Genomic DNA, 27,227 nt, shown 5'->3' with positions numbered 1-27,227 from the left:
CATGCAATGGCAAGAACAAGTAAGTTCTTAAACTGTTAAATCATACAAAAGAGGGCAGAATACCTCCGTTGAGAGGTTAACACAAACTTTGAATCAAGCTACTAGCCAAAGGGCAGGAGAATGGGGCAACTGGGTGAGTTATTCAGACACGCCCACAATGGTTCAGATGCCTTGTGATGTTACTTTGACTCCCTGAAAAAAAAACAAAAACCAAGGGAGGTACTTACATAAATTTCATCAAACTTGCCAAAGTCCATGGTTTTAAACCTGTCAATAGGTGGGCGGATGTATTCACAGTAGGCGCTGCTCTTCACCACCTCCAACTGTCGGACACAGGACACGTAAGCCAGTCGTGACTGGATTTCTGACATGTCTGGGACCTGCAATAAATCAGATCAACAGGGCGTGACATGGGGTCTGCAAACATCACCGTCCACAACCCGTGCGCCAACCTACTGAACTGTAAGCATGCTCTCTCCGCGACATTACCAATACTAATGGTAGTATCCATCTCTTCATCCGACCAGAATTAAGATGGACCCGGCTGTTATGAAGGGGGGACACAGCAGGTGAGGCCACCAATATTGAAAGGGAGACTGGGAGGGGGGTCGCCGAGAACGAGGGGGGACTGTCACGGGGGGCCGCATGCTGCCATGTGCAGCGGCAGGCAGCAGGTAGGACTGTTCGGCGAACTTTCGTGACTGTGTTGGTGCCAAAAATGTGGTGACACTTGTGTACAGCCTAGGCGAGGACTTCCGTGAACGCTGATGTATTGTCGATAAAGTTGGCGATATATAAATTTGATGACCGTATGTTTGTAAACTGTCAATACAGGCAGCCTTTAATCGTGTTAATACTCTGTATATTTATTTTTATTTTGTATATGTATAATTAATAAAAAGATCTGCTGTAGGATTTTACCGGGTTGAACGCAAAACAAAACATTTCACTGCACCCAGGTACGTGTGACATAAAAGTATCATTGAATTATTGAATCAGTTGAATCAATGCAGTTATAATGAGGGAAAGAGATAGCAAGTGATGGAAAACAAAGCTCGATCTCACTCCTCTCTCCCACTTCTATATGCTGACAATTTCCCCTCTACACCAGTAGCCTGGCTAGCACAGGAGTCTGAAGAAGGGTCTCAACCCGAAACATTACCCATTACTTTTCTTCAGAGATGTGGCCTGACCTGCTGAGTTACTCCAGCATTTAGTGTCCATCTTTGGTATAAACCAGCATCTGCAGTTCCTTCCTACACATCGCCGCTGCACTCTTTGCCCCAATGCAGGGTCTGGACCCAAAATATCGGCCTCCGTGGATGCTGCTCAACCTGCCGAGATCTTCCAGCAGTTGTTTTTTTTTGCTCTGCTTCGGATACATTTGCTCTTGATCAACTCAAGCATTGGCTGGATTACTACTCACTTCAGTCAGCAGAATTAAAGGCAGAGAGTGCTTCCCACATGGCAGCAACTCATTTTTCCTTGTCCTCGATTTTCCCCCACATGACTGCAAGTGGGCGAGGGTGGGACACATTTTCTCCATGACTCACACAGGGAATTAACTTGGGAAATACACACAGTATAGTCTTTCAAATGCCAGATCTTTTCAAGAGTAAGCCAGTCAGTCTCCCGCCACTCTTCTTTCCCTTCAACCCTATAAATCGCTCGACTTCAAACACTTGTCAACGCCACAAAGGAACCCTGAAAGATTGTTAAGGGCTTGGACACGCTTGAGGCAGGAAACATGTTCCCGATGTTGGGGGAGTCCAGAACATGGGGCCACAGTTTAAGAATAAGGAGTAAGCCATTTAGAACGGAGATGAGGAAACACTTTTTCTCACAGAGAGTGGTGAGTCTGTGGAATTCTCTGCCTCAGAGGGCGGTGGAGGCGGGTTCTCTGGATGCTTTTAAGAGAGAGCTAGATAGGGCTCTTAAAAATAGCGGAGTCAGGGGATGTGGGGAGAAGGCAGGAACGGGGTACTGATTGGGGATGATCAGCCATGATCACATTGAATGGCGGTGCTGGCTCGAAGGGCCGAATGGCCTACTCCTGCACCTATTGTCTATTGTCTAACCTGCCTCCATCGCATTGATCAAGATATTAAAAATCCTCGAGTGAATCTTTTGCCAGTCAAGTTAAATCTGTGCTTTGGTCCACAAACGGGCAATTTTTTCACCTACCCAGCGCCTTGTCCATCAGGACCTTTTACACTTCACTTGCTTCCCAGACTGCAAACTATATTTTGTTCAAGAAGGAACTGCAGATGCTGGAAAATCGAAGGTAGACAAAATTGCTGGAGTAACTCAGCGGGTGCCGCAGCATCTATGGAGCGAAGGAAATAGGCAAAGTTTCGGGTCGAAACGTTGCCTATTTCCTTCGCTCCATAGATGCTGCCGCACCCGCTGAGTTTCTCCAGCAATTTTGTCTACAAACTATATTTTGTAACTGAAACCCTTCTTCCTTGGAACTACTCATTAGTCTTTTAAACACCTTTACTGGGCCCTCCAGAATCTTTCTAAAGAGCAATGATCAGAATTCACTGAAATATTTAGCGAGTGCATTACACGGATTTAACATAACTGTTTGCTCTCATCTGCTTATGGCACGGTGGCGCAGCAGTAAAGTTGCTGCCTTACAGCGCCAGAGACCCCGGTTCAATCCTGACTTTGGATGCTGTCTTTAAGGAGTCTGAATGTTCTCCCCGTGGGATTTCTCCAGGAGCTCTGGTTTCCTCCCACTCTCCAAAAACTTACAGATTTGTAAGTTAGTTGGTTTGGTAAAATTGTAAATTGTCTCTAGTGTGTGCAGGATAGTGTTAAAGAGTGGGGATCGCTGGTCGACATGGACTCGGTGGGCCGAAGGGCCTGTATCCGCGCTGTATCTCTAAACTAATCTAAACTATGAAATTTAGGATCCCATATATTTTATTAACTGTTTTGCAGCATAGTTGAGGCTGGGACTATCCCATTGTTTAAGAAACCGTTAGACAGGTACATCGATAGGACAGGTTTGGAGGGATATGGACCATGCGCAGGCGAGTGGGACCAATGTAGCTGGGACATTGTTGGCCGGTGTGGGCAAGTTGGGCTGAAAGGCCTGTTTCCACCCTGTATCTCTCTATGACTGTGTTCTGCCAAAGATTTATACCAGTAATAGGACTCTTAGCCCCTGCACCCTGCGTAAACTTGATCCATTTAGTCTGTATTGTCTCTCTTGTTCATGAGGAATTTTTCTTCCAGCCTGTTTGTCTTCTGGATGTCAATCGTGATCCTCCTATTCGATGGTCCTTGGTCCTCCTCCTATTGTGTTTAGTTTAGTTGAGTTTAGAGATACTATCTGGAAACAGGCCCTTCGGCCCAACAACGATCACCAATATACTAGTTTTATCCGACACACTGGGGCCAATTTACAGAAGCCAATTAACCTACAAATCTGTACGTCTTTGGAATGTGGGAGGAAATGAGAGCATCTAGAGAAAACCCATGTGGTCACAGGGAGAATGTACAAAGTCCATACAGACAGCGCCTGTGGTCAGGAGCGAACCTGGGCCTCCCGGTGCTGTAAGACAGCAACTCTGCCGCTGCCCCGTTCTACTCTTTACCGCGCTTTGCACTTTTCCATTGCTAATCAAAAGATTACAACCAAGATAAACCATCTGTGATCACTATTCAAGTAACATAAATAATAACCTGAGTGTTTGTTCATCTAGAGAGAGGAGGAGGGAGGAGAGCACAGAAAAGGCATGCAGGCTGAACAAGGGAGACCCGTGTCTGTATGCATTTGTGCGGAGAAGAATGGAGTGCGAGGCAGCAATGGAGGACAAATGTGAACAAAATCCACCAGGCACTTTTGACTCGGGTATTGCTCCAAGCCAAAAGAACAAGCAAGCAAGCGGATTTCAGAGGTTGGCTGGGATGAGTACAGTGGATGTGTATCATCTTGATATACTTGACCATGTTCAATGGTACGTTATTGTCACCTGTACCGAGGTACAGTGAAATGATAATTTTTTATACACAAATATTCACTTTTGTATGCACATTCATTTTTCTATACGCACACTTCACAAGCAGCAAATTCTCAAGATGTGTAAGAAGGAACTGCAGATGCTGGTTTACACCGAAGATAGACAGGGAAAATGTTGGAGTAACTCAGCGGGGCAGGCAGCATCTCCGGAGAAATGGAATAGGTGACGTTTTGGGTTGAGACCCTTTTTCAGACAGTCTCAACTGGAAACATCACCTCTTCCTTGACTGCAGAAATGCTGCCTGTCCCGCGGAGTTACTCCAGGTTTTGTGTGTATCTTCGGTTTTAAACCAGCATCTGCAGTTCCTTCCTACACGATTAAACGAGTAGGTCTGCAGGGAAAGGGAGGCACTTAATCAACCATTCTCTCAATGCATTATCCAGTCTCCGTGGCTCCTTTACAAAGCTTATTGTGCAATGGATTGAAAAACAGACTTGTCCGCATAGTTTCCTACTTTGACTTTTTCTGCCCATGGATTTAGGCGTTTCCAAAGCAACCACCATCCCGACAGGCTGTCTCCATAGTTACACAAATCGGTTTCATCCCTGCTTCCCACATCAATAGCAATGACTGTTTTGGCACCCATCGTTTTGGCGATATCAGCTGCAATTATATTTTAAAAAAAGAACACAATTTATTTAACATTTCGGCTGAACAACCAGGAACACTGCATGCTGTGTAAAACTGCATCTGGCCTTGGACAGGTGCTTCCTGAAAACTGTACCCAGGAACAGCTTCCATTCGCCAAGTCCTCTCGAGATTCACTTTTGCAGCGTTTCCAAAAATAACACAAAAAAGTTCCATTCCTTATTAAACTGTAAACGGTCAAAAGCTACATTGCACTACAATTACCACAATCCACTGCAAACAAAAATATAAGCAACTTCACTAAGCAAAGGAGCAATTTTAATGGGTTTTTTAAAATATAGAACAATCACAGAAACACATGTGCAGGAAGGAACTGCAGATGCCGGTTTACACCGAAGATAGACACAAAATGCTGAGGTAACTCAGAGGGTCAGGCAGCATTTCTGGATAGAAGGAATAGTTCAATCCAGAGATGATGCTGCCTGTCCAGCTGAGTTATTCCAGCATTGTGTGTCTACCTTGAAAAATACATGGCGTTCTTTAATGAATAACAAACTCCATTTTGAATGATGGTTGGCAGAGACATGAGTGCAAGGCAGTAATTTTATCTGGCATGCTAGTTCATATCAAATAGAAGTAGCACAGCATAGAAGTACCAGTTGGGAATAAAATGGTCATTCAACCCTGAATATATGAACCTAATGCGGGCGTTCGGTTGAAAGTATTGGCATACTGACTGATTGGATTGCACAGAGTGTTCTGTTCTAATGTAAACTGACAGCCCGATGAGAAAAACACAGCAATAGTTGTGTTTAACAATTGACAATGAATTTTATTTAACAAAGAAATTCATCATAAGTGTTTTTTGCACGGGCATCAGCAAAGTCCACTGCCCAGCCAATAAGCATGCCCAAGATATGTGGAAAGTTGATCAAATAGTTTGTCACTAAAGGAGATACAAGGAACTGCAGATGCTGGTTTACAAAAAAATACACAAGGGTATAAGGGACTGCAGACAAAGTGTGTGGGAAGGAACTGCAGATGCTGGATAAACCAAAGATAGACACAAAATGCTGGAGTAACTCAGCGGGTCAGGCAGCATCTCCGGAGAGAAGGAATGGGCGATGTTTTGGGTCAAGACCCATCTTCGAATGGGTCCAGACAGGTCTGAAGGAGGGTCTCAACCTGACCCGAAACATTGCCTATTCCTTTTCTCCAGAGATGCTTCCTGACCCGCTGAGTTACTCTAGCATTTTGTCTCCATCTAAGGAACTGCAGATGCTGGTTGACAAAAAAAAGGCATAACAATAAAGAAACTGTCGTGTGTTACTCCAGCATTTTGTGTCTTTACTTTGTCAGTTATGGATGGTTTAGGAAGCATCTTACAGGAGATGGAGAAGCAGGGGTATCTGGGGATGGAATTTCAGAGCTGGACTCGGTGGGCCGAAGGACCTGTTTCCACGCTGTATCTCGAAACTAAACTAAAGATTAGATGTAGTTTTAATGGGTGAATTGCAACGTTGATTGTTAGATCACAACAAACCATTTGTTGCATTTTTTATTGACGAGGCAGGGTATGTATTAGATAGGAAAATTTAAGTGGATAATACATTATATGGAGTTCCAGTAGGAATCAGTTTGGAAAGCTAACAAAATGTCATAAGATGTTATAACAAAATGTTACAGAAACAAGGAAGCACCGGAAGTGGCGGCGCTGTTAACAGCTGCGGCTCGCCTGCAGTCCGTCTGTCTTTACTTTTTTCTGTTGTTTTTTTTGTCTTGTTTTGGTTACGTTTTAGTTTGTTGGGTTGTGTTAGAGAGAGGGGGAGGGGGGGTGAAATATGTTCTCTGTCTCTTCCTTCGGGGGAATGCGACTTTTTCGTGTCGTATCCCCCTTCTCTGCCTCCGTCTGCGCTGAGGCCTAATGGCGGAGCTGGCGGCCTCCAGCCTGCGACTGACCCCGAGGCTCCGGAGGCAGAGCCAGCCAGGACTCACCAACGAGAGGCTGGCCGTCTTCGGGGCTGAGGCAGCGGTGGCCCGACTTGCTGGTGCGGCGTTCTGGCTTTCGGCGGCGGCCTGGAGCTGATGCAGCGGGGCTCGGAGCTGAGACTGTGGGACCCGGAGCTGGGGCAGCGGCCCGGAGCGGAGACTGCGGGACCCGGAGCTGGGGCGGCGGCCCGGAGCGGAGACTGCGGGACCCGGAGCTGGGGCGGCGGCCCGGAGCGGAGACTGTGGGACCCGGAGCTGGGGCGGCGGCCCGGAGCGGAGACTGCGGGACCCGGAGCTGGGGCGGCGGCCCGGAGCGGAGACTGCGGGACCCGGAGCTGGGGCGGCTGCCCGGAGCTGATGCTGTGGCGGGCCGTCTCGGAGCGGAGACGGCGTTCCGGCTTTCGGCGGCGGCGACATCACCACGGCGGTCCGTTGGACTGGAGGGCGGCATCTCCGGCCTGGATCGATCGCCTCAGTGCAGAGGGAGAACAAGGAGGGAAGAGACGGAGACTAAGATTTGTGTTTATTGTATGTTTTGTTTTTATTAGTTCTGTGTATGACTGCAGGCAACATAATTTCGTTCAGACCGAAAGGCCTGAATGACAATAAAGGGAATCTAATCTAATCTAATCTAATCTAATCTAATGCTGCTTTATACCCAAGATAGACACAAAGTTCTGGAGTAACTCAACGGATCAGGAGCATCTCTGGAGAAAAAGGATGGGTGATGTTTCGGGTCGGGACCCTTCTTCAGACTGTTGTTGCTTGTTGCAAGTGGAATTGAATACAAAAGTAGAGAGGGTATGTTTCAGTTACATGGGAGTTTGGTGAGGCAACATGTGGAATATTGTTTGCAGTGTTGGTCTTTTTTTAAAGAGAAAACATGTTAATACATTGAACGCAATTCAGAGATGACTTACGATGCTGATGGTCGTAATGTCTGGTGGTTTAAAGCGAAGATTGGACGAATGAGGCTTGCAATGGTAAGTTTAGGAAACGAGACTGAAACACACAACATTGTGAGGGATCTTGATTGGGTGCATTTGGAGCGAAAGCTTCCACTTTGGGGGAAGAAGCCTCTGCTTGCGCCCGGCGGTGGGTGGCCAAGGATGGGTGCCGGAGGTCGAATGATGGATCAGGTGAGCGCCGGAGGACAGAGGGACCACGTGAGTGTCAAGGTCGATCGAAGAAGCGTCGCGGAGAACACAGAGGGACCATTGGAACTACATGGAACACTCTGCGACTTTGTCAATGCCCTATAGGTGGTGAATCTTTGCATACCTTGTATATGGGACGCAAAACCAGGAATATCACTGTGACGTGTCACATGTGATAAGAAAGTATCATTCATTCATTCGGGAGTTACAATTAGGGGTCTCTGCTTAACCACTTGACCTGAATATTTTTGCCAGATGGTTGGAAGACCTTGGAACTCTCACGCTCAGAAGGCTGCAGGTGTAGAGTTTTTGAATATTTTAAAGGCAGAAATAGATGGCGCTTTTTAATCATTGTGCAGGGGTGGCGGAAAAGGTTAGCCAGGGTGTAGAGCTAAGGTTAAAATCAGCTCATGTACGATGTTAATGATGGTGCAGCAGGTTCGTGGGTTCCAATGGCCAACATAATTTGTATCCACTTGACCATTGAACTTAAAGCAGATCATTGACTGCAATGGTATATTAGCTGATGAACAGGTGGGGTGAGGACACAAAGTGCTGGAGTAACTCAGCGGGTCAGGCAGCATCTCTGGAGCACATGGATGGGTGACAGCTCGGTCCGGGACAATTCTTCAGAGTATGTCTGAAGAAAACTGTGGGGGATAATATTGGGTACTTAAATGGAAGCATGGAGCTCTGCAGGCCGAAATGAAATAACTCCCAGACTGAGACCGCCACCTTCAGGCACATACGATGCCTTTGCACATTGTCAGAGCCAACATTTTTAAAGACTATTGACCAGCCATGTGCATTTTTCTCCCCATACTATGCTATATATTTTCACAATTGCACCAACAGGTAACACTATACAAATTCATTCAAGGATCAAGTTTCAAATATGTTTTGATTACACTTGAGAAATGAAATTGGAGACAAAAGTGCACCATGCAAGGCTGTGTGTGTGTGTTCTCCATAGCAAATAATAGTTCCCTATCTCTAACTCCCCAACATTCCTACCCCACTGACCCAAGAACAGCCGGGCACCCAACACATGTTACCCTGGCGACACTGTGAGCCATAATGGCTCGCCAAGGGAAGAATTAATATCCTAATTTGCGTAGGTAGTTTCTGTTCCATTTCACGCAAGAACTGTCCATAATCTCACGAATGCCGTGTTAAAATGGAGATGTGAGGAACTGCAGATACTGGCTTACGAAAAAAAAGGCACAAAGTGCTGGAGTAACTCAGCGGGTCAGGCAGCATCTCTGGAGAACACGGATAGGTGATGTTTCGGGTTTGGACCCTTCTTCAGACTGATTGTGGAGTGGGAGGGGGTCGGTGGAGAAGCTGGAGAAGAAGTGGGGGCAGGACAAAGCCTGGTGAGTGATAGGTGGATACAGGTGAGGGGGTTGATCGGCTGATGGTTGGACAAAAGCCAGGACACAAGACAAAAAGTGTGAGATAAGGATAGAAGGTGTGAAATGTGACGCCCAGCGGAAGGAATGCAGGTGGAAGAGAACAGGGGAAAGGGGAGAAATGGGTGTGAATCCCGATGGGGCACAGAGAAGGCGGGGTTGGGGGGGAGGGGGTTTGTAGATTACTTTGTAGAATAGTTACCTACAATTGGAGAATTCAATGTTCATACCATTAGGCTGTAAGCGAACGGGCGGAATCTGAAGATGTCACCTATCAATTTTCTCCAGAGATGCTGCCTGACCCGTGAGTTACTCAGCATTTTGTGTCTATCTTCGGAACACGAGGTGCTGTTCCTCCAGTTTGTGTGTGGCTTCACGCTGGCAATGGATTATTGCACGGTTTTCTCTTGCAGATGGGAATTGTTGCTGGTATTTCCTACCGCTGATGGTCTCAATAATGACCAGACCTGCACTGCCCAGCCAGATATTCCCCCGCGGTCCCTCCACCACACACACATCCGTTGCTTGTACACCTCTGTCACCGAGGAAGCATTTTTACAGCAGAAACTGTACCCTGAAGTTGCATTGCAACAAGCTTAGATTGCTGCTTCCCACCTGCCCAATCTCCAAAACCACCGTGGGTTTAAGGCACTGAAATTTTGCCAAATTCATTCTAATATCTTTTTAAAAAGCCAAACAAAGATGCTTCCGTACAAACCACACGTTCGACAACATGACAGGACAAGTTAGGTTGCCGTCAATGAATTGGTGGACTGTGCCAATCCATTTCTGCAGCTAACTTATTCTGGAGCAAGTTAATTTGCAGCAGATCGGTGGCCCCCGGATTTGATGTGATCTGTGACTTCTGTAAGAAATTCATATGAAATTAGGTTTTGCGTCTCACATAAGAAGAGCTGGTTGGCGTTCATTAGCTTTTACAATCACTATACTGTAATTTCAAGAGCATACCTAGTAGCTTAACTTGACTTATTTTGCTATCAAGAAGCTAATTCAGATCTCACCTTGGGCCTTTTCTCTCCTAATGTCACATACTTGCCTGGCAGGTTGTTGGTGTATCCTCCGTCCATGAGCAAGTGTCCGTCCTTGGGGTCACAGAGTGGCGGCAGGTATCCCGAGAGGGACATGCTAGCTCGCACGTACCGCCACAGCGAGCCTAACCACACGAGGAACAGATGCAGTCAGAGGCCTAAAAGAGCATCGGTGTGCGCGACACGCCACCCTCCCCCACTTCCTCGTTGCAAAATATGTGCTCTATGCAGAGTGGTAGAGGAGGGGAGGTCACAGCTTACTACTCACAGGCCGACGGAAATCTCCACAGCATCTCATCTCCTGCAGCCCAATGTCCTCCTCCAGGCCAAATTATTTCCGAGGGGCAGGTGGAGATGGTGAAAGTGAGAACAGTTTGACACCAAATCTCTTTGGTGACAAAGATTTTCAGCAGAATGGCCAAAAGTCACCAGCACTGTCAGTGATTAATGTTCAGTTACAGTGGAATCATCATGCCCCTGAATAATCAGTAACATTGTGTGTCCGTTCTTCCATGGATGATTTCTAAAGTTTACATCTTTAAAGAAAGACGTACTAACATTAAAGGGCCTGTCCCACTTTCCCGAGTTATTCACAAATTCTCCTGAGCTATTCACGAATACTCCCGAGTTTTCAAACTCGCAGAATGTTCGTAACGAGTCCGTGGATGTATCGTAGCGGCTCGTTATCGTAGGTACTCGGGGCATCAGGTAAGTCGGGAGTTTTTTCAGCATGTTGGAAATGTCCACGAGTAAAAAAATAGCCCCGAGTACCTACGGCTGGCAAAACGAGCCGCTACGATATATCCACAGACTCCCACGGACTCGTTACGAAAAAATTCTGCGAGATTGAAAACTCGGGAGAATTCGTGAACAACTCAGGAAAATTCGTGAATAACTCGGGAAAGCGGGACAGGCCCTTAACTTTCTCCCCCTCAAAGATCTGAGCATTTCTCCAACCTTGAGTTCTTGTGTATTCCTCACTACCCTGGAATTTACTCCTGAACTTTTAGTCCCCTTCTGGGTGCAAGTTTAGTTTCGAGACACAGCATGGAAACAGGCCCTTCGGCCCACTGACCATTCACACTGGTTCTCTGTTATCCTACTTTAGTTCCATGTTATCCCACTTTCTCATCCACTCCCTACCTGCTAGGGAGTGGATGAGAAAGAAGCCAATTAACCTACAAATCCACACATCTTTTGGATGCGGGAGGAAACCAGAGCACCCGGAGGAAACCCACATGGTGTCAGGGAGAACGTGCAAATTCCTTTCAGACAGCACCTGAGGTCAGGATCGAACCCGAGTCTGGGGCGCTGTGAGGCAGCAACTCTACCAGCTGCACCACTGGTAAATCTATCTCTTTGACAAAGTATTCGGTCACCTGTGCAAGGAAGTGTGAGGGTTGATATCAGATCAATAGGACTTTGTACACCAGTGTTGTGGCTGACATCATGATGTCTCCTCAAGCAGTTCAGTAGTGGCACTGCCAGTTCCACACTACAATGTTGAACCATTTGACTTCCCCTTACACCTCTGCATCTGATCTACATCTGCGACATTTACCATGCCGAAGTCCTCGAATAAATGTCATTTGCTGCTTCCCTTGTACAGCTTTACAATCCCACTCTAAATCATTTCACCAACAAGCTCACTTCCGTGTTGCAGAAAGAAACAGGCCACTTGACACACCGAGTCCATGCCAATCTTCAAACACCAATTTTTTCCACAAATTCCGCCTTAAAGCCCTGTCCCACGGTGCGATTTCATTCCAAGAGCTCTCCCGAGTTAAATAAAAATCAAACTCGTGGTAAGCACAGGGAATGAACGTAGCGGATACGTTGGAGTTCGGGTACCTCACTTAGAGGCTCGTAACGCTAACAGCAGGTATTCGGGAAGACTCGCTAACGGCAGGTAAGCACGGGAAGACTCGTGAAGATTTTTCAACATGATGAAAAATGTCCACGAGAGCCCCGAGTACCAACGAGAGGCCATTACCGTAAATCTCCGAGTTCGAATCAGTGCAAACTCGGGAGAGCTCTTAGAATGAACTCGTACCGTGGGACAAGGCTTTCAATCCCTTATTACTCTCTTCGACAGCTCAATCTCCCATCTCTCAGATTCTACACATTAGAGGTCATTTATAGTTGGCAATTAACCGATCAATCTGCACGTTTTTTTTGGGATGAGGGAAGAAAACGGGACATAAAACATAAAAACAGCTTTTTCCCCCACGAGTAGTAGCTCTACTCAATGACCAAAAATCTGTAGCCTCCTTTTGCTCTGGTATTTTATTTAATTCACATGTTTAATCGATAATGTTTTATTATTAATGTTTAATGTGTCATTCGTAACTGTCACTGTGTGTCGTGTTGTCACTTGCGGGCGGAGCACCAAGGCAAATTCCTTGTATGTGAATACTTGGCCAATAAACCTATTCATTCATTCATTCATTCAGGGAGGAGACACACGTGTCTTTGGAGGCGCTCACACCTATCGCTTATTTAAAACCAGAACCACCTTGCTTACCCCAATTCAGAATGTATCTGCACTCAAGTCTGGGATTGAAGGACTCAGCTGAGGGTGAGAATTGGCAATTTTCCTTGTTCCACAGATGGGAAGAATGAGATTCCACTGTAAGATTCTTTATTTGATTTACTCACTAATAAAGTTTATATTAGCGAGCATCTGGCCAGGATGCAATGATTTTGAAAGTTGCTTTTGGTGCGACAGGCTGTTGTTAAATGACAATTGAGGGAGAGTATACCAAGTAACGGTATTATTAATTTGATTAATGGTGACAATGTCAAAATAAAATGAAAGAGTCACCTGGAGACTGGGCAGATAACCATCTCATGATAAAACCCAGACCAGTTTGTCGGCTGCGAGACTCCTTTGATGCTGTGTAGATTTAGAGTTTTTGCAGCACAGCTGCCAATGAGCAAGATGGGTCCACACGCAAGACTTATCCACCTCATGCCCGTCCTTGGGCGAAAGGACAATAAACCTTCATAGAGAGACTTGGTTCAGAAGGAAACAAAGCAGTTTGAGGCATCTGGCCGTTGAGCACAGAAAGCTGACACAGTCCTGTTAGAAAAGGAGATTGCTGGTGGCAACCAGTGGTTTAATTGATATTTTCCATAACTTTAAGGATCTGCAATATATCCAAATGATTGATTATCGATGGGGAGGCAAAGAGATCGCAAACACCCAAATGCCGTTTCCTTTCGAGCCACAAGTTTCCAATGTCTCCACGTGGCCAGTGTAGATAGGAAGTGATTGTAGTGCTGACCTGGGACATTGTTTACATAGCAGCCATCCACAAGCAAATGCCCGTCCTTGGGGTCACAGAGAGGAGGCAAATAAGGGACGTAAGATGCACTCGCTCTGACGTAACGCCAGATGCTGCCTGCTGGATGAAGATGAAGAGTAAGAAAACGAACAGCAAGGTGGAACAGCATGGGAAGGGGGGAAAAAAGAAATAAAGGGGACACAGGCACAGAGATAAAGCATGATAAGGGTCAATTGGGAGAACTCTTTGAAGAGTTGGGGGGACAGAAAATTCCTTGCAAGCATTCCTGTCCTTCAAGGACATTATATTCGCTTTAAACAGCGACTGCTTTGCTTTGGGCTACTGTTATTTTGTCCATATTTGAGCAAACTGCAGTATAATGTATAGGAAGGAACTGTAGATGCTGATTTACACTGAAGATAGACACAAAAAGCTGGAGTAACTCAGTGGGACAGGCAGCGTCTCTGGAGAGAAGGAAGAGGTGACGCTTTGGGTCGCCGGTCTGAAGAAGAGTCTCGATCTATTCCTTTTCTCCAGAGATGCTGCCTGACGTGCTGAGTTACTCCAGCTTGTTGTGGCTATCTGCAGTACAATGCAATTGACTACCTGCCATGGACACAGCAATGGTTCTCACAACAGTGGTATCAATGAAAACATTTATGACACTAAATCACAAAAGCAGACTGGTTTTAAATGAGCATTAAAAGTGAAAGAAGCAATTTGATGGTGCAGATATTTTAGGAGGAACAAAATCAAAACAAATTTACTATGATGTACCCCAGCCAATATGCATTTTGGACAGAGGGGTAGGAGGAGAACTCATGTCCCAGCAGTTTTCTCCTGTTCTTTATTGCTCCCTTCAAACTTTATCATGGAATATTAAAAGGAAATCCTATGTTGAGAAGTTGAGTTAGTTAGCTGGGTTGAGGGAGGTTTCATGTCCATAAGCCGTAGGAGCAGAATTAGGCCATTCGGCCCATCAAGTCTGCTCCGTCATTCAATCATGGCCCTTCTATCTTTCCCTCTCAACCCCATTCTCCTGCCTTCTCCCCGACATCCTTACTAATCCAGAATCTGTCACTCTCCGTCTTAAATATATCCCTTGACTTGGCCTCCACGGCCTTCTGTGGCAATTATAGACAACAGACAGTAGGTGCAGGAGTAGGCCATTCGGTCCTTCGAGCCAGCACCGCCAATCAATATGATCATGGCTGATCATCCCCAATCAGTAACCCGTTCCTGCCTTCTCCCCATATCCCCAGGCTCTGCTATCTTTAAGAGACCTATCTAGCTCTCTACAATTAATTCTACAGATTCACTACCCTCTGACCAAATAAATTCCACCTCATCTCCTTTCTAAAGGTGCGTCATTTTATTCTGAGGCAGTTTGGTGCAGTTAAACCCACAGATTTTTTTTGTCCTTTCATATGTGGCAGTCTGCTGCCAATTTCCGTTACTTTTAACATATTTTCGAGGGAATATGCCGAACATGATGCCATGACGAACTCTTAAGTAGAGAAAAAATGCTGGAGAAACTCAGCAGGTGAGAGGCAGCATCTATGGAGAGAAGGAATCGGTCGAGACCCTTCTTCAGACCTTCAGACTGCCATCGGGGGGGGGAGGAAGTAGGGGGAGACAGTAGGCCATGGGAGAACTGGGAAGGGGTGAGAGGGACAATGTTTAAAGGAGATGTGTGGGGCGAGATTTTTTTTTTTTTTTGCATTAAAGGTAGTGAGTCCCTCTCACCTTAAAACTATGCCTTCTAATTGTTGACATTTCAATTCCGGGACAAAGGTTCTGAATGTCTACCCTATGGTAGACCCGCGTGGGTTTTCTCTGAGAACTTTGGTTTCCTCCCACACGCCAAAGACATACTTGCCTCTACGTTAATTGGCTCAGTATAAATGTAAATTGTCCCGGGTGTGTGTAGGGTAGTGTAGTGTGCGGGGATTGCTGGTCGGTGTGAATTCGGTGGGCTAAAGGGCCTGTTTCCGCGCAGTAATGTGTATAATGTGGATAAATGTGAGGTTATCCACTTTGGTGGCAAAAACAGGAAAGTAGACTATTATCTGAATGGTGGCCGATTAGGAAAAGGGGAGATGCAACGAGACCTAGCATTCATAGCAAAAGGATTTGAGTATAAGAGCAGGGAGGTTCTACTGCAGTTGTACAGGATCTTGGTGAGACCACACCTGGAGTATTGTGTACAGTTTTGGTCTCCTAATCTGAGGAAAGACATTCTTGCCATAGAGGGAGTACAGAGAAGGTTCACCAGACTGATTCCTGGGATGGCAGGACTTTCATATGAAGAAAGACTGGATAGACTCGGCTTGTACATGCTAGAATTTAGAAGAGTGAGGGGGGATCTTATAGAAACTTACAAAATTCTTAAGGGGTTGGACAGGCTAGATGCAGGAAGATTATTGGGGAATGTTGGGGAAGTCCAGAACTAGTGGTCACAGTTTAAGGATAATAATGGATGGGATTTATATAGCGCCTTTCTAATACTCAAGGCGCTTTACATCGCATTATTCATTCACTCCTCAGTCACACTCGGTGGTGGTAAGCTACTTCTGTAGCCACAGCTGCCCTGGGGCAGACTGACGGAAGCGTGGCTGCCATTCTGCGCCTATGGCCCCTCCGACCACCACCAATCACTCACACACATTCACACACAGGCAAAGGTGGGTGAAGTGTCTTGCCCAAGGACACAACGACAGTATGCACTCCAAGCGGGATTCGAACCGGCTACCTTCCGGTTGCCAGCCGAACACTTAGCCCATTGTGCCATCTGTCGTCCCAAGGATAAGAGGGAAGTCCTTTAGGACAGAGATGAGAAAATCATTTTTTACACAGAGAGTGGTGAATCTGTGGAATTCTCTGCCACAGAAGGTAGTTGAGGCCAGTTCATTGGCTATATTTAAGAGGGAGTTAGATGTGGCCCTTGTGGCTAAAGGGATCAGGGGGTATGGAGAGAAGGCAGAGATGGGATACTTAGTTGGATGATCAGCCATGATCATATTGAATGGCGGTGCAGGCTCGAAGGGCCGAATGGCCTACTCCTGCACCTAGTTTCTATGTTTCTATGCATCTATAAACTAAACTAAACTCTGGCTTTGAGGCTTTAATCGAACCCGGGTCTCTGTCGCTGTAAGTCCTGTAAGGCAACTCTACTGCTGCGCCACCATACTGCCCGTATTTGAACCTTGAACAGTATGGGAATAGTTACAATGTATATTTACCATGAGTAGAAATAAATTTCTATTACACTGATGTGGTGGAGTCAGCCTCTGGGGACTTTCGATCCTGACAGTGACAAAGTGCCCACTCACAGTCATTGAGATTCTCAGACCTATAGACTCTAATACTCACTGCTGAGATTGGGTGCATGGTAAGAGGATAACCATGCTTTGTCAAAGCAGGCGAAACAGTGTGGAAAATATTCTTGTTTGCAACGCAAACGGAAGACTGTTTTGTCAATGGTACATTTTAGCTCTCAACAGCAAACATTCAGGAGGCTGTTTTTTTTTTTTTTAAACAGGACAAATTTAAAATCTTTTGCATTCTTGTCCAATACTCACCACTGTTGTTTTACAGAGCCTGTAAATGGCAGGTAAAGCTAAACATTTGTTTTAATGCAAGGAAAGGCAAGAACTGAAAGGGTCAAAACAAAATATTTTTTTTATATAAAAAGGGAATAGGGAGGGAAGGAAGATAAAAAAACACAACGTTGGGTGAAAAGTTACGCTTCGGTTAACTTTGGGTTAATAAATGTAGTTATGAGTTGGTGCTGGTTTTGGTAGAATGTTATTATTCAGCAATGCTACCACGATGAGACAGGAAACCAAAGCTTTGGGGAGTGGTGAGGGGGTGAGGAGCATCACACACACACAGGGCCGGATTTAGATGAAGAGAGGCCCTAAGCTGTTCCACTTGTGAGGCCCCCTCCGCGTTGGTTTTCAGCGCTGGCGGCGACCGGACAGCCATGGCGGCCAAATCTCCCACAATTCAAAGCGAGGGAGAAAGTGCCCAGCGCCGACCAGTTGCCGTTGCAGTGCGCATGCGCAGGGCGGCCGATGATGTGCTGGCCGTGGTTGTGCGCATGTGCAGGGGGGCTGAGGACGTGCAGGCCGCAGCAATGCGCATGTGCAAGGTGGCCTGCCGTGCCGGCGGATGAGGAGCGAGCGGAGCCCGGCGGCCCGGACACGGATAAGGGGGGAGGGAGATGGAGAGAGAGAGAGATAGAGAGGGGGGCCCGCCCAGAGTTGAACGGTAGGTGTCCTGCCTTGGCCGGAGGCCCCCCTAAGACCTCAAGGCCCTAAGCTTAAGCTTGTCTAATTTATAGATAAATCCGGCTCTGCACACACACACACACACACACTTACGTACATGACAACATCCACTCTCAAGGGTAGGACAAGGAGTTGTGGATCGCAATGTCCCAAGAACAGCTCAGTATCGGTGACAGAATCAGATAGGAGTTTTAACAAAGGAGGCCGGCAGGCTCGCATCTACCACCAAAATAAGGATTGTAACTAAATCTCCCGGAAACTTATGAAAGAAACTTAAAGAGCCAAGTGTGCAAACCCGATCTAAAAGAGAACAGAATGGCTTTTCTGTGCTGTTAAGGCTCCATCTGCTTCAGTTCAATACATGGAAGTTAATGAAAAATTAAAATCAATAAAGAGGAACACTGAGTAATATTCTTCTAACTTTGGAGAGTTTTAATGATGCAATGCAATTTTCAGCCATCTGTTATGGCGTCAATCAAGATTTAAAGCTATTTTTAAAATTCATCACTATTTCTGGTCAAGCTGGTTTAAAATGGCGGACAATAGGTTTGGCTGCAGCTGCATGGTTCTGGTTACCCCTTGCATCAGGTGGCACTTGATGTAAACTCAGGCACAATGCAGAAGCAGAACAGCCAGACAGTTAGGGAGATGCACAAGTACGCAAGTGAAGTGGAAGGTACAAATGCAAGCACTTGTCACAGGTCAAGGAGAATGGGATAGGGGGACCTCAAAAGGCAACAACTGTTGGAACCTGCTACAACTAACTGCTAAATTCACAATTAACAGTAATGAGATCTTATTTCAGTAGGAAATAGCCTTCTAAAAAGAGATAATAAAACTGTTTTAAAAGCCAACGCGTCATATGATTGGTGAACTTCATGGGATTCTTCCCGGTGCTCCGGTTTCCTCCCACATCACAAAGACGTGCGGGTTTGTAGGTTAAATGGCCTCTGTAAATTGCCCCAAGTGTGCAAGGAGTGAGAAGGTGGGATGACATCGAACTAGTGCAAAGGGGTGATTAACGGTTGGTGTGGACTCAGTGGGCTTTAGGGCCTGATCCCATGTTATACTGCTCTAAACTGCCTACAACCACAGACAAGTCTCTCAGGCAATTACAGTGAAATGGTCACGCCAGTAAGGCCGTGATTCACTAAAGGAGAAGACCATTATGCTTTTGAACACAAACCATGTCACTCTATCCAACTGATTCTTTTTTTTTTGGCTAGGTTTACATTTCCGGGGACAGGGCGGGATAAAAACCCTTATTTGAGGGTTTATCATTATTTGAGGAAAAGCAAAAATAGCAAATTAAATAAAATGGTGAAAAACCTGAGTGTTCCACTCTAATGATAACTCAAGTGATCATGCAAGGTTCTTATTAACACAAATCAGTAATCCTGTTAATGCTGTTACTGTTACTCATATGCTGCCCGCTCACAGAGATACCTTGTCGAAAAGTATGTACTTTTGGATCTACATTTACCAATCAAAATTTTTGGATTAGCTCACACATTATATAGGAATAACCAAATACTGTGTAAACAAAAAACCCCACTAGTTTCTGAAGGGCCTGTCCCACTTACGTGACTTTTTTCGGTGACTTGCTGGCACCCATCATAGTCGCAGCAGGTAGCCGAAAATTTTCAACATGTTGTAAATCCAGCGGCGACCAGAAAAAGGTACGACTCGTTGGGCGACTACTCACGACCATACAGGCGTCACGTGTCGACATGTCGCGGGGTGACGCCTGTATGGTCGTGAGTAGTCGCCCAAAGAGTCGTACCTTTTTCTGGTCGCCGCTGGATTTTCATAATATAAAAAATTTCGGCGACCTGCTCCAACAATGACGGGTGCCGGCAAGTCGGCGAAAAAAATCGCATAAGCTGGACAGGCCCTGGTGACCATTCATGTGTTCCTGCACAATACGATTGTTCAGAGTTAAAAGTTTATAGGGAGGAGGAACTTAAAACAATTGCTTGAGAAAAGCATCAGGTGAGGCAAATGCCATGGACCTAGTCACAGGATCTTAAAAATAGCAGCTGCAGTGATAGTGGATGCTTTGTTCAGAATGTAGGGAGAAAGTTGCAACTCATAGGCCAGTTACCCCAGTCATTAGGAAACTCAGAGCAGCCATTAGGGAAATACATTATTGAAGCATTGGTAGGACATTTAAAAAAAGTCATAACATCAAAGACGAGTTTGATGTTGTTTAAGAAAAGGATTAGAAAAAGTGTTTGGTGAATTTGCTAGAATTCTTTGACAAATGGTGGATGGAGAGGAACCAATAAAGGTGGTGTATCTGGATTTTCAAAAGGCCATTCGATGAAATACCACAGAATAGGTTACTGCACGAGAAGAGACTGCAGAAGGTTGGAAGTTAAAGATTAGCTTGGACAGGGGAGTGACACAGGTAGAAAATAGCGAGTTGCAATAGACTGATGACTTGGATGAAGGGAGAGAGTCCATTGTACCCACGTACGCTGACAACACAAAGGCAGGTGCATTATTGCCATGCATTATTGCTTACTGATTTGTAAACTACCGCCCAAGCTATGACAATATCAATCTCCACTGCAACCAAGGTCGGACCTGTGAGCACTTTGATTTTCGAGATCTAATTTGCACCAGTTTGCTACACTCCCAGATTCGAGCTGCTTTTAAACTGCACATGAGCAAACAAGCAAGAGCAGGATCACTTGCACAGGCTTTGGCCATAGCTGCAAAAATCACATTCCTGAAGGGTGGATTTAGTAAGTTACAGTTTAAAGGGTCAAATGCCCGCACCATTCAAAAAGGCGATCTCTTACACGGAAAGCAAACACTGACGTGGTGAGAAACCATTCCCGGACTACTGTGCCTCTGCCAGGCCAAGATGCATGATTCAAATGAGCAGGGAAAGGGATTGTAGTGCAATGAGGGAACTTGTGGTGGCCACAGAGGAAGGATTCAAGCAGAAATGCAAGCTTCCACAATAATAGGAAACCATTGCTGAAATATTCTCCTGGATCCAACCCTGTAACGAGTGCAGTATAAAAGGACTATGTTTCTATAGATAGAGCTCTAGGGGCTAGTGGAGTCAAGGGATATGGGGAGAAGGCAGGCACGGGTTATTGATCGGGGACGATCAGCCATGATCACAATGAATGGCGGTGCTGGCTCGAAGGGCCAAATGGTCTCCTCCTGCACCTATTTTCTATGTTTCCATGACTCACTAGCAATGAGAATTTTAACAGTTTTGTCTGATGTCGTCCTTTTTTGTCTAGTTTGTATAATAAGATTTGCAAATTCCTGGTAAAATAAGGGCATAGTGATACAGTGTGGAAACAGGCACTTCGGCCCAACTTACCCACACCGGCCAATATGTCCCAGCTGCGCTAATCCCTCCAAACCTGTCCTATCCATGTACCTGCTTAACTGTTTCTTAAATGTTGGGATAGTCCCTGCCTCAACTACCTCCTCTGGCAGCTTGTTCCATACACCCACCACTTTTGAGTGAAAAAGTGACCCCTCAGATTCCTATTAACTAATTTCCCCTCTGGTCCTCGATTCACCTAGTATGGGCAAGAGACTTGGTGCGTCTACCCAATCTATTCCTCTCATGATTTTATACATGATATTATACACCACTATAAGATCGCCCCTTATCCTCCTGTGCTCCAAGGAATAGAGTCCCAGCCTGCTTAACTTCTCCCTATAGCTCAGACCCTCTAGTCCTAACGTTGGGTAGAAGCAGACGGAGAAGCCAACAGGATACTTGGAGAGGAATAATTGGAGAAACTTTTCATTAAGGATCCCATTACAATCAAATTCCAATTCTTGCATAGAATGGGCCCCTGAGATACTGATTTAGTATTTAACATCTACTAATTTTCCTATGACTCTTCCTTAATTTTATTTTAAGTAGGATAGCAATTTATTTCAAAAATTAAGCTTCTCCCACAATATCAAAGCGGGATTATGGTCAACATGCCATGGGATTCTCTTACACAATGCCAGGAGAGTTGAGCTACATTTACAGCACTATGCCAGTGTGAAGGGCAAGAGCAACAACATCAGGGAAGCTCCATTTCACTGGTATTCATTGTGTTTTATCATGTGAAAGTGATCAAGGTGGTGCCCTGGGCAGCTTCCTTATACAGATCCACATAAAATGAGTAGGAAGGAACTGCAGATGCTGGTTTATACCGAAGAAAGACACAAAATGCTGGAGTAACTCAGTTGGTTTAGGCAGCATCTCTGGATAAAAGGAATAGGTGACGTCTCAACCTGAGAAGACACCTATTCCTTTTCTCTAGAGATGCTGCCTGACCCGCTAAGTTACTCCAGCATTTTGTGTCTATCCACAGAAAATGAGTCAACTTCAGCCTTTAGCTCAGTAAGAGTTTTAGGAATGTACAAAACGCACAGGAGCCATACAACAGAATTTCTCCCTCTGTGCTGCTGAGACCCTCGTTCAATCCGTTGAACCCTTCACGTTACAGAGGGGGAGTGGGGGGAAATGACCCAAAGATGGACGGGCATGTAAATGGCATTAAACATCTTGCTGGCAGGAGGCAGGGTAGTCATGGATGGGATGCAAAGCCTTTACACACAGAACCAGGCATGAAGGTACAGCACACGTGGACATTCTTACCATCCTTATGCACCCTCATTGCAGACGCAGTAATATCAGTCGTCACATTGAAATACGGGATCCACAGGTCCTGAGCAGGAAGGGAGGGGAGGGGAGGTGGTGGGAGTAAAAGGTCACGATCTATTAAAAGCAATGGTAGCAAGGATACAATACGACTTTATTCATCCCAGTAGTGAAATTGATCTGCCAACAGTCATAAAAACACAAAATAGATGAAACATGAAATAAGCAAGGCTTCCTAATAGAAAACATTGCCCATTAGATGAGCTCCAGTCATGCAGTAAACTTCTACGATTCTAAGAATAAATCAGTCTGTTGAAAATCATTAAAGATACAAAGTGGTGGAGTTTCTCAGCAGGTCGGGGTGCATGCATGGAGAACATGGACAGGCGACGTTTTGGGTCGGGACCTTTGCAGGCTGATTTTATAGGCAGATTGTTGGGCAAAGCCCAGGGGTGAAAAGGCAGGTATGAGCCCAAAAAGGAGAGAGAGTTGCAAACTCACGGGTGGAAAAGTTGTGCATCGTGTAGCCATCTTGCAGGAGGCGAGATGGACGTCGAACAGCAACAGATCTGATGAGCCGGCTGATAAAATCTCAGAGCCGCTACACCTGCTGTGACAATTCGGCATGTGTTTGCTTCTACGGGGGGCTGGCACTCGGGAGATTTAAGGGGCATCGGTGTTCAGGGAATTGGTGAGCGCTGCGATCGAACGGGGGCGGTGGTGGGAGCGGGGGTAGGGGGGCGGTTGAGAGACGCCAAAGAGATTTCATAACTAAGACGTGGAAATTAAAAACACTCCCAGAGGCAGAAGAGTGAAGAAGAGAGAGAGCGAGGGGGGAGGGGGAGGGGGGAGGAGGGGAAAAACTAACCCAGGGAATGAAAACCCACGAGCTTCTGGCAGTCCAATCCTGAACACACTGCTGAGAAGTAGACTAGGTGTATTAAACGCATTGTCGACTTGCGATATTTTCGATTTACGAGAGGTTTATTGGAAAGTAACCGCGTCGTAAGTTGATGAGCAACTGGTAGTGGCGGTCAAATACGGGACAAGGGCAGTCCCGTATGGGCCAAACCAATTTAGCCCAATATACGGGATGTCCCGGCTAATACGGGACTGTTGGCAACCCTAAGCAAGGGTATGCAGGCAATTAAATAAATGCTTAAGCTCAATACTTTCATTGCAGAAGATTACATGTACATTTCAAGAAGCTATTTGAATAGAAGGGCCAATGGATAACACTTTAACTGAAGCAACTGAAGCTGATTTAACTACATTGACATGCTGCCGCTGAACCTGGTCTACAAGTACATGGCATGACCAAACTAGCAGTACGACACTCTTTCTAGGATTAATTATTAGCTCAAATATCAAACGAATGTCAAGGAGCAATGTTTAAGAAAGAACTGCAGATGCTGGAAAAATCGAAGGTAGACTCAGCGGGTGAGGGTGGGGTGAAGGAATAGGTGACGTTTCGGGTCGAGACCCTTCTTCAGTCTGAGTTTCTCCAGCATTTTTGTCTACCTTCAAGGAGCAGTAGTCAGAGTGGCTTCTAAAAATCAAGGTGCAATCTCTGTGGAAGCACTAGTAGTCGACATGCATTGAGTTCACATAGAACTGTCTTACCTTAACATTGGACATTGCACGCCATCTAAGCTTAACTTCATAAGGTCTTGTACAATACCATGCACGCTACTTTCAAGAGGGATCAACTGTGGCTTGAAGCTTACCTCAATTTGTTTATCCTCAAAGACATCAGCAATGCTCGTGTTGAAAGCAGAGCCAGAGAGCATCGATGTGATGGGGTAGGTCAGGTCTAACACTGTTTTAAAGACAGAATTCATGGCCTGTAAAGAAAGGATAGGAAAAGGTTGAATGATCTCAGCTGGAACCATGAAACTCTTCTTGAGTTAACCCTTTGCCCAAACAGTACTCCAGACAGTAGTTGTGACTTCCAATCTTGCACTGAGCTACCAGGCTCAGTATTTGAAGAATATGAAGAAAGACTGGATAGACTCGGCTTGTACTGGCTAGAATTTAGAAGATTGAGGGGGATCGTATAGAAACTTACAAAATTCTTAAGGGATTGAACAGGCTAGATGCAGGAAGATTGTTCCCGATGTTGGGGAAGTCCAGAACAAGGGGTCACAGTTTAAGGATAAGGGGGAAATCTTTTAGGACCGAGAAGAGAAAAACATTTTTCACACAGAGAGTGGTGAATCTCTGGAATTCTCTGCCACAGAAGGTAGTTGAGGCCAGTTCATTGGCTATATTTAAGAGGGAGTTAGATGTGGCCCTTGTGGCTAAAAGTATCAGGGGGTATGGAGAGAAGGCAGGTACAGGATACTGAGTTGGATGATCAGCCATGATCATATTGAAAGGCGGTGCAGGCTCGAAGGGCCGAATGGCCTACTCCTGCACCTATTTTCTATGTTTCTATGTTTCTAATCTTGTTAAGTCAATGGATACTTTTAAGGCAGAGATAGATAGATAGATTCTTGATTAGTACGGGTGTCAGAAGTTATGGGGGAAGGTTAGGAGGGAGAGATAGATCAGCCATGATTGAATGGCGAAGTAGACTTGATGGGCCGAATGTTATCACTGGATGGCAGGTGGATAGGAAAGGTTTCGAGGGATATGGGCCAAGCATCGGCAGGTGGGACTCGTGCAGATGGGGCATCTTGGTCAGCATGGACAAGTTGGGTCGAAGGTGAAGCATGTTCCCAGGCTGTGTGACTGCATGACTCTGTGGCACGCATGAGGCCAAGGGATGATCTTGTAGAGATTTCGATGGGCATGGATAGAATCTTTTACCAATGGTAGGGGCATCTAAAGCTAGCGGGCAGAGGTTTAAAATAAGAGGGATCTATTTAAAGGAGATTTGAGGGACATTTTTTCCCACACAGATTCTGGCGGATACATTGGACAAGTGGAAGTGGTAGAGACGGCACAATGATACACAGAGGATGGTGGGTGCTGCTGGGGGTGGTGACAAAGGCAGATACGATAGTGGCATTGAAGAGATCGGTGGAGAGGTAGTTGGGTGTGCATGGAATGGAAGGACATGGATGATACGCAGACAGATAAGGGTTGGTCGAGGCATTATGTTCGGCACAGATAATGTGGGTGCTCCTGTGTTGTTCTAGGAATCTTGTTGTGTGGAAATGAAAGATGCATGACAGTCCTTCACTTTGTGTAAAGGCCCTGTTCCACTTTCCCGAGATACTCACGAACTCTCACGAGTTTTCCCCTTGATTCGAACTCGGGGAATTACGGTAATAGCCATTCGTAGGTACTCGGGGCTTTTTTTTTTTTAAACTCGTGGATAATTTTCAACATGTTGAAAAAACGTCCCGACTTACCTGATGCCCCGAGTTCCTCCGGCTGGCATTACGAGCCGCTGCGAAACATCTAGCGACTCCTACGGCCTCCTACGAGCTCGCTACAGACATTTCCCGACATTCCCCGAGTTCGAATCAAGGGGAAAACTCGGGAGAGTTCGTGAGTAACTCGGGAAAGTGGGACAGGGCCTTAAACTCGGCAATGGGAAAGTTTGTCCTTTCAGATAGTTCTACCCTGGATAAAAAGGTTTCAAAGCTTCGTTCGAACACTCACGTTTGCCCACTCCTTCGCTCTCTGCTTGGTCCCCACTGCACTCCGCTCCTCTGCGTACAATGCGCCAATAAATGACCCAATGGACGTTCCACCAACGATATCGACTGGGATTCCACTCTCCTCCATGGCTTTTATTACACCCACATGCGAGCATCCTCTGAAGGGAGTGAGAGAGAGGGGAGTTATGGGGGTGGCCGTGATGAAACAGGTGAGAGGGCAGATGAAGGAGGGCAGGTGAGGATGAGGGAGAGATGGGAGGGAGGAAATTAATCCCCAGTGTGTAGCATAATGCCAGTGAGAAGGGTGATCATTGGCCGACGCGGACCCAGTGGGCCGAAGGGCCTGTTTCCATGCTATATTTAGTTTTTTTAGTTTTAGAGATACAGCACGGAAACAGGCCCTTCGGCCCACCAGGTCCGTGCCGACCAGCGATCCCCGCACATTAACACTATCCTAGGGACAATTCTTTTTACATTTACCAAGCCAATTAACCTACAAACCTGTACATCTTTGGAATGTGGGAGGAATCTGAAGATCTCGGAGAAAACCCGCGCAGGTCACGGGGAGAACGTTCAAACTCGGTACAGACAGCTCCCGTAATCGGGATCGAAGCCGGATCCCCAGCGCTGCTTTCGCTGTAAGGCAGCAACTCTACCGCTGCGCCACCGTGACCGCCTACATCTCTAAAGTAATGTTTAGTTTAGGTTAGAGATACAGAGCAGAAACAGGCCCTTTGGCCCACCGAGAACACGCCAACCAGCGGTCCCCGTTAGAAAGTTTAAAATGTGGGAGGACAAAGTCCTACATGGAGCATCTTGGGCAGCACAGACGAGTTGGGCTGAAGGGCCTGCTTTGTGCTATGTGGCACAATAAGCATGGGAGGAATAGTGCCTACTGGAACAAGTCACTGTTCTCAATTCTTTCTGCTCAGCCTTAATAATGCAACAAATGAGAACGTGCTGCAGTTACCTGGCTCCTCCTCCTCCCAACACCAATGCAATTGTGTTCCCCGTTAGGATCCGGGCCAGACGGGAGAAGTCACTGTGTCGGTCCGCGGGTTTCTGAACGACATTCTCATATAGCTCCGTCTAGAAAAATGAAAAATATTTAACTTTCGCTGAAATCCCATGTTCCAAGAGACATCCGACAGTGTGCGTAGTGGGAAGGAACTGCA

The 27,227-nt window shown here is 46.0% G+C and overlaps 1 protein-coding gene across 13 annotated transcripts in view; it reads right to left on the bottom strand.

Moving 5' to 3' along the window:
* LOC116991809 (neuropathy target esterase-like) overlaps positions 1-27,227 on the bottom strand; it is a 140,299-nt gene that overhangs the window by 9,126 nt on the left and 103,946 nt on the right. For 8 of the 13 annotated variants that reach the window (XM_033050757.1, XM_033050761.1, XM_033050760.1 and 5 more), the window contains 8 exons: positions 27,023-27,141; positions 26,054-26,210; positions 24,169-24,285; positions 22,439-22,508; positions 13,514-13,633; positions 10,235-10,351; positions 4,486-4,634; positions 228-380 (listed from right to left, as the gene is read on the bottom strand). In XM_033050757.1, coding sequence (XP_032906648.1) covers positions 228-380; positions 4,486-4,634; positions 10,235-10,351; positions 13,514-13,633; positions 22,439-22,508; positions 24,169-24,285; positions 26,054-26,210; positions 27,023-27,141 — 1,002 coding nt within the window. The remainder of the gene's footprint in view (positions 1-227; positions 381-4,485; positions 4,635-10,234; positions 10,352-13,513; positions 13,634-22,438; positions 22,509-24,168; positions 24,286-26,053; positions 26,211-27,022; positions 27,142-27,227) is intronic. The other 5 variants (XM_033050762.1, XM_033050765.1, XM_033050767.1 and 2 more) reach the window with 5 other exon arrangements.

The sequence above is a fragment of the Amblyraja radiata genome, chromosome 35 (genome assembly GCF_010909765.2).
Source record: "Amblyraja radiata isolate CabotCenter1 chromosome 35, sAmbRad1.1.pri, whole genome shotgun sequence".
NCBI lineage: Eukaryota > Metazoa > Chordata > Chondrichthyes > Rajiformes > Rajidae > Amblyraja > Amblyraja radiata.
Note: the sequence above shows the minus strand (reverse complement) of the source record. Positions and strands in the feature narration are given on the sequence as shown.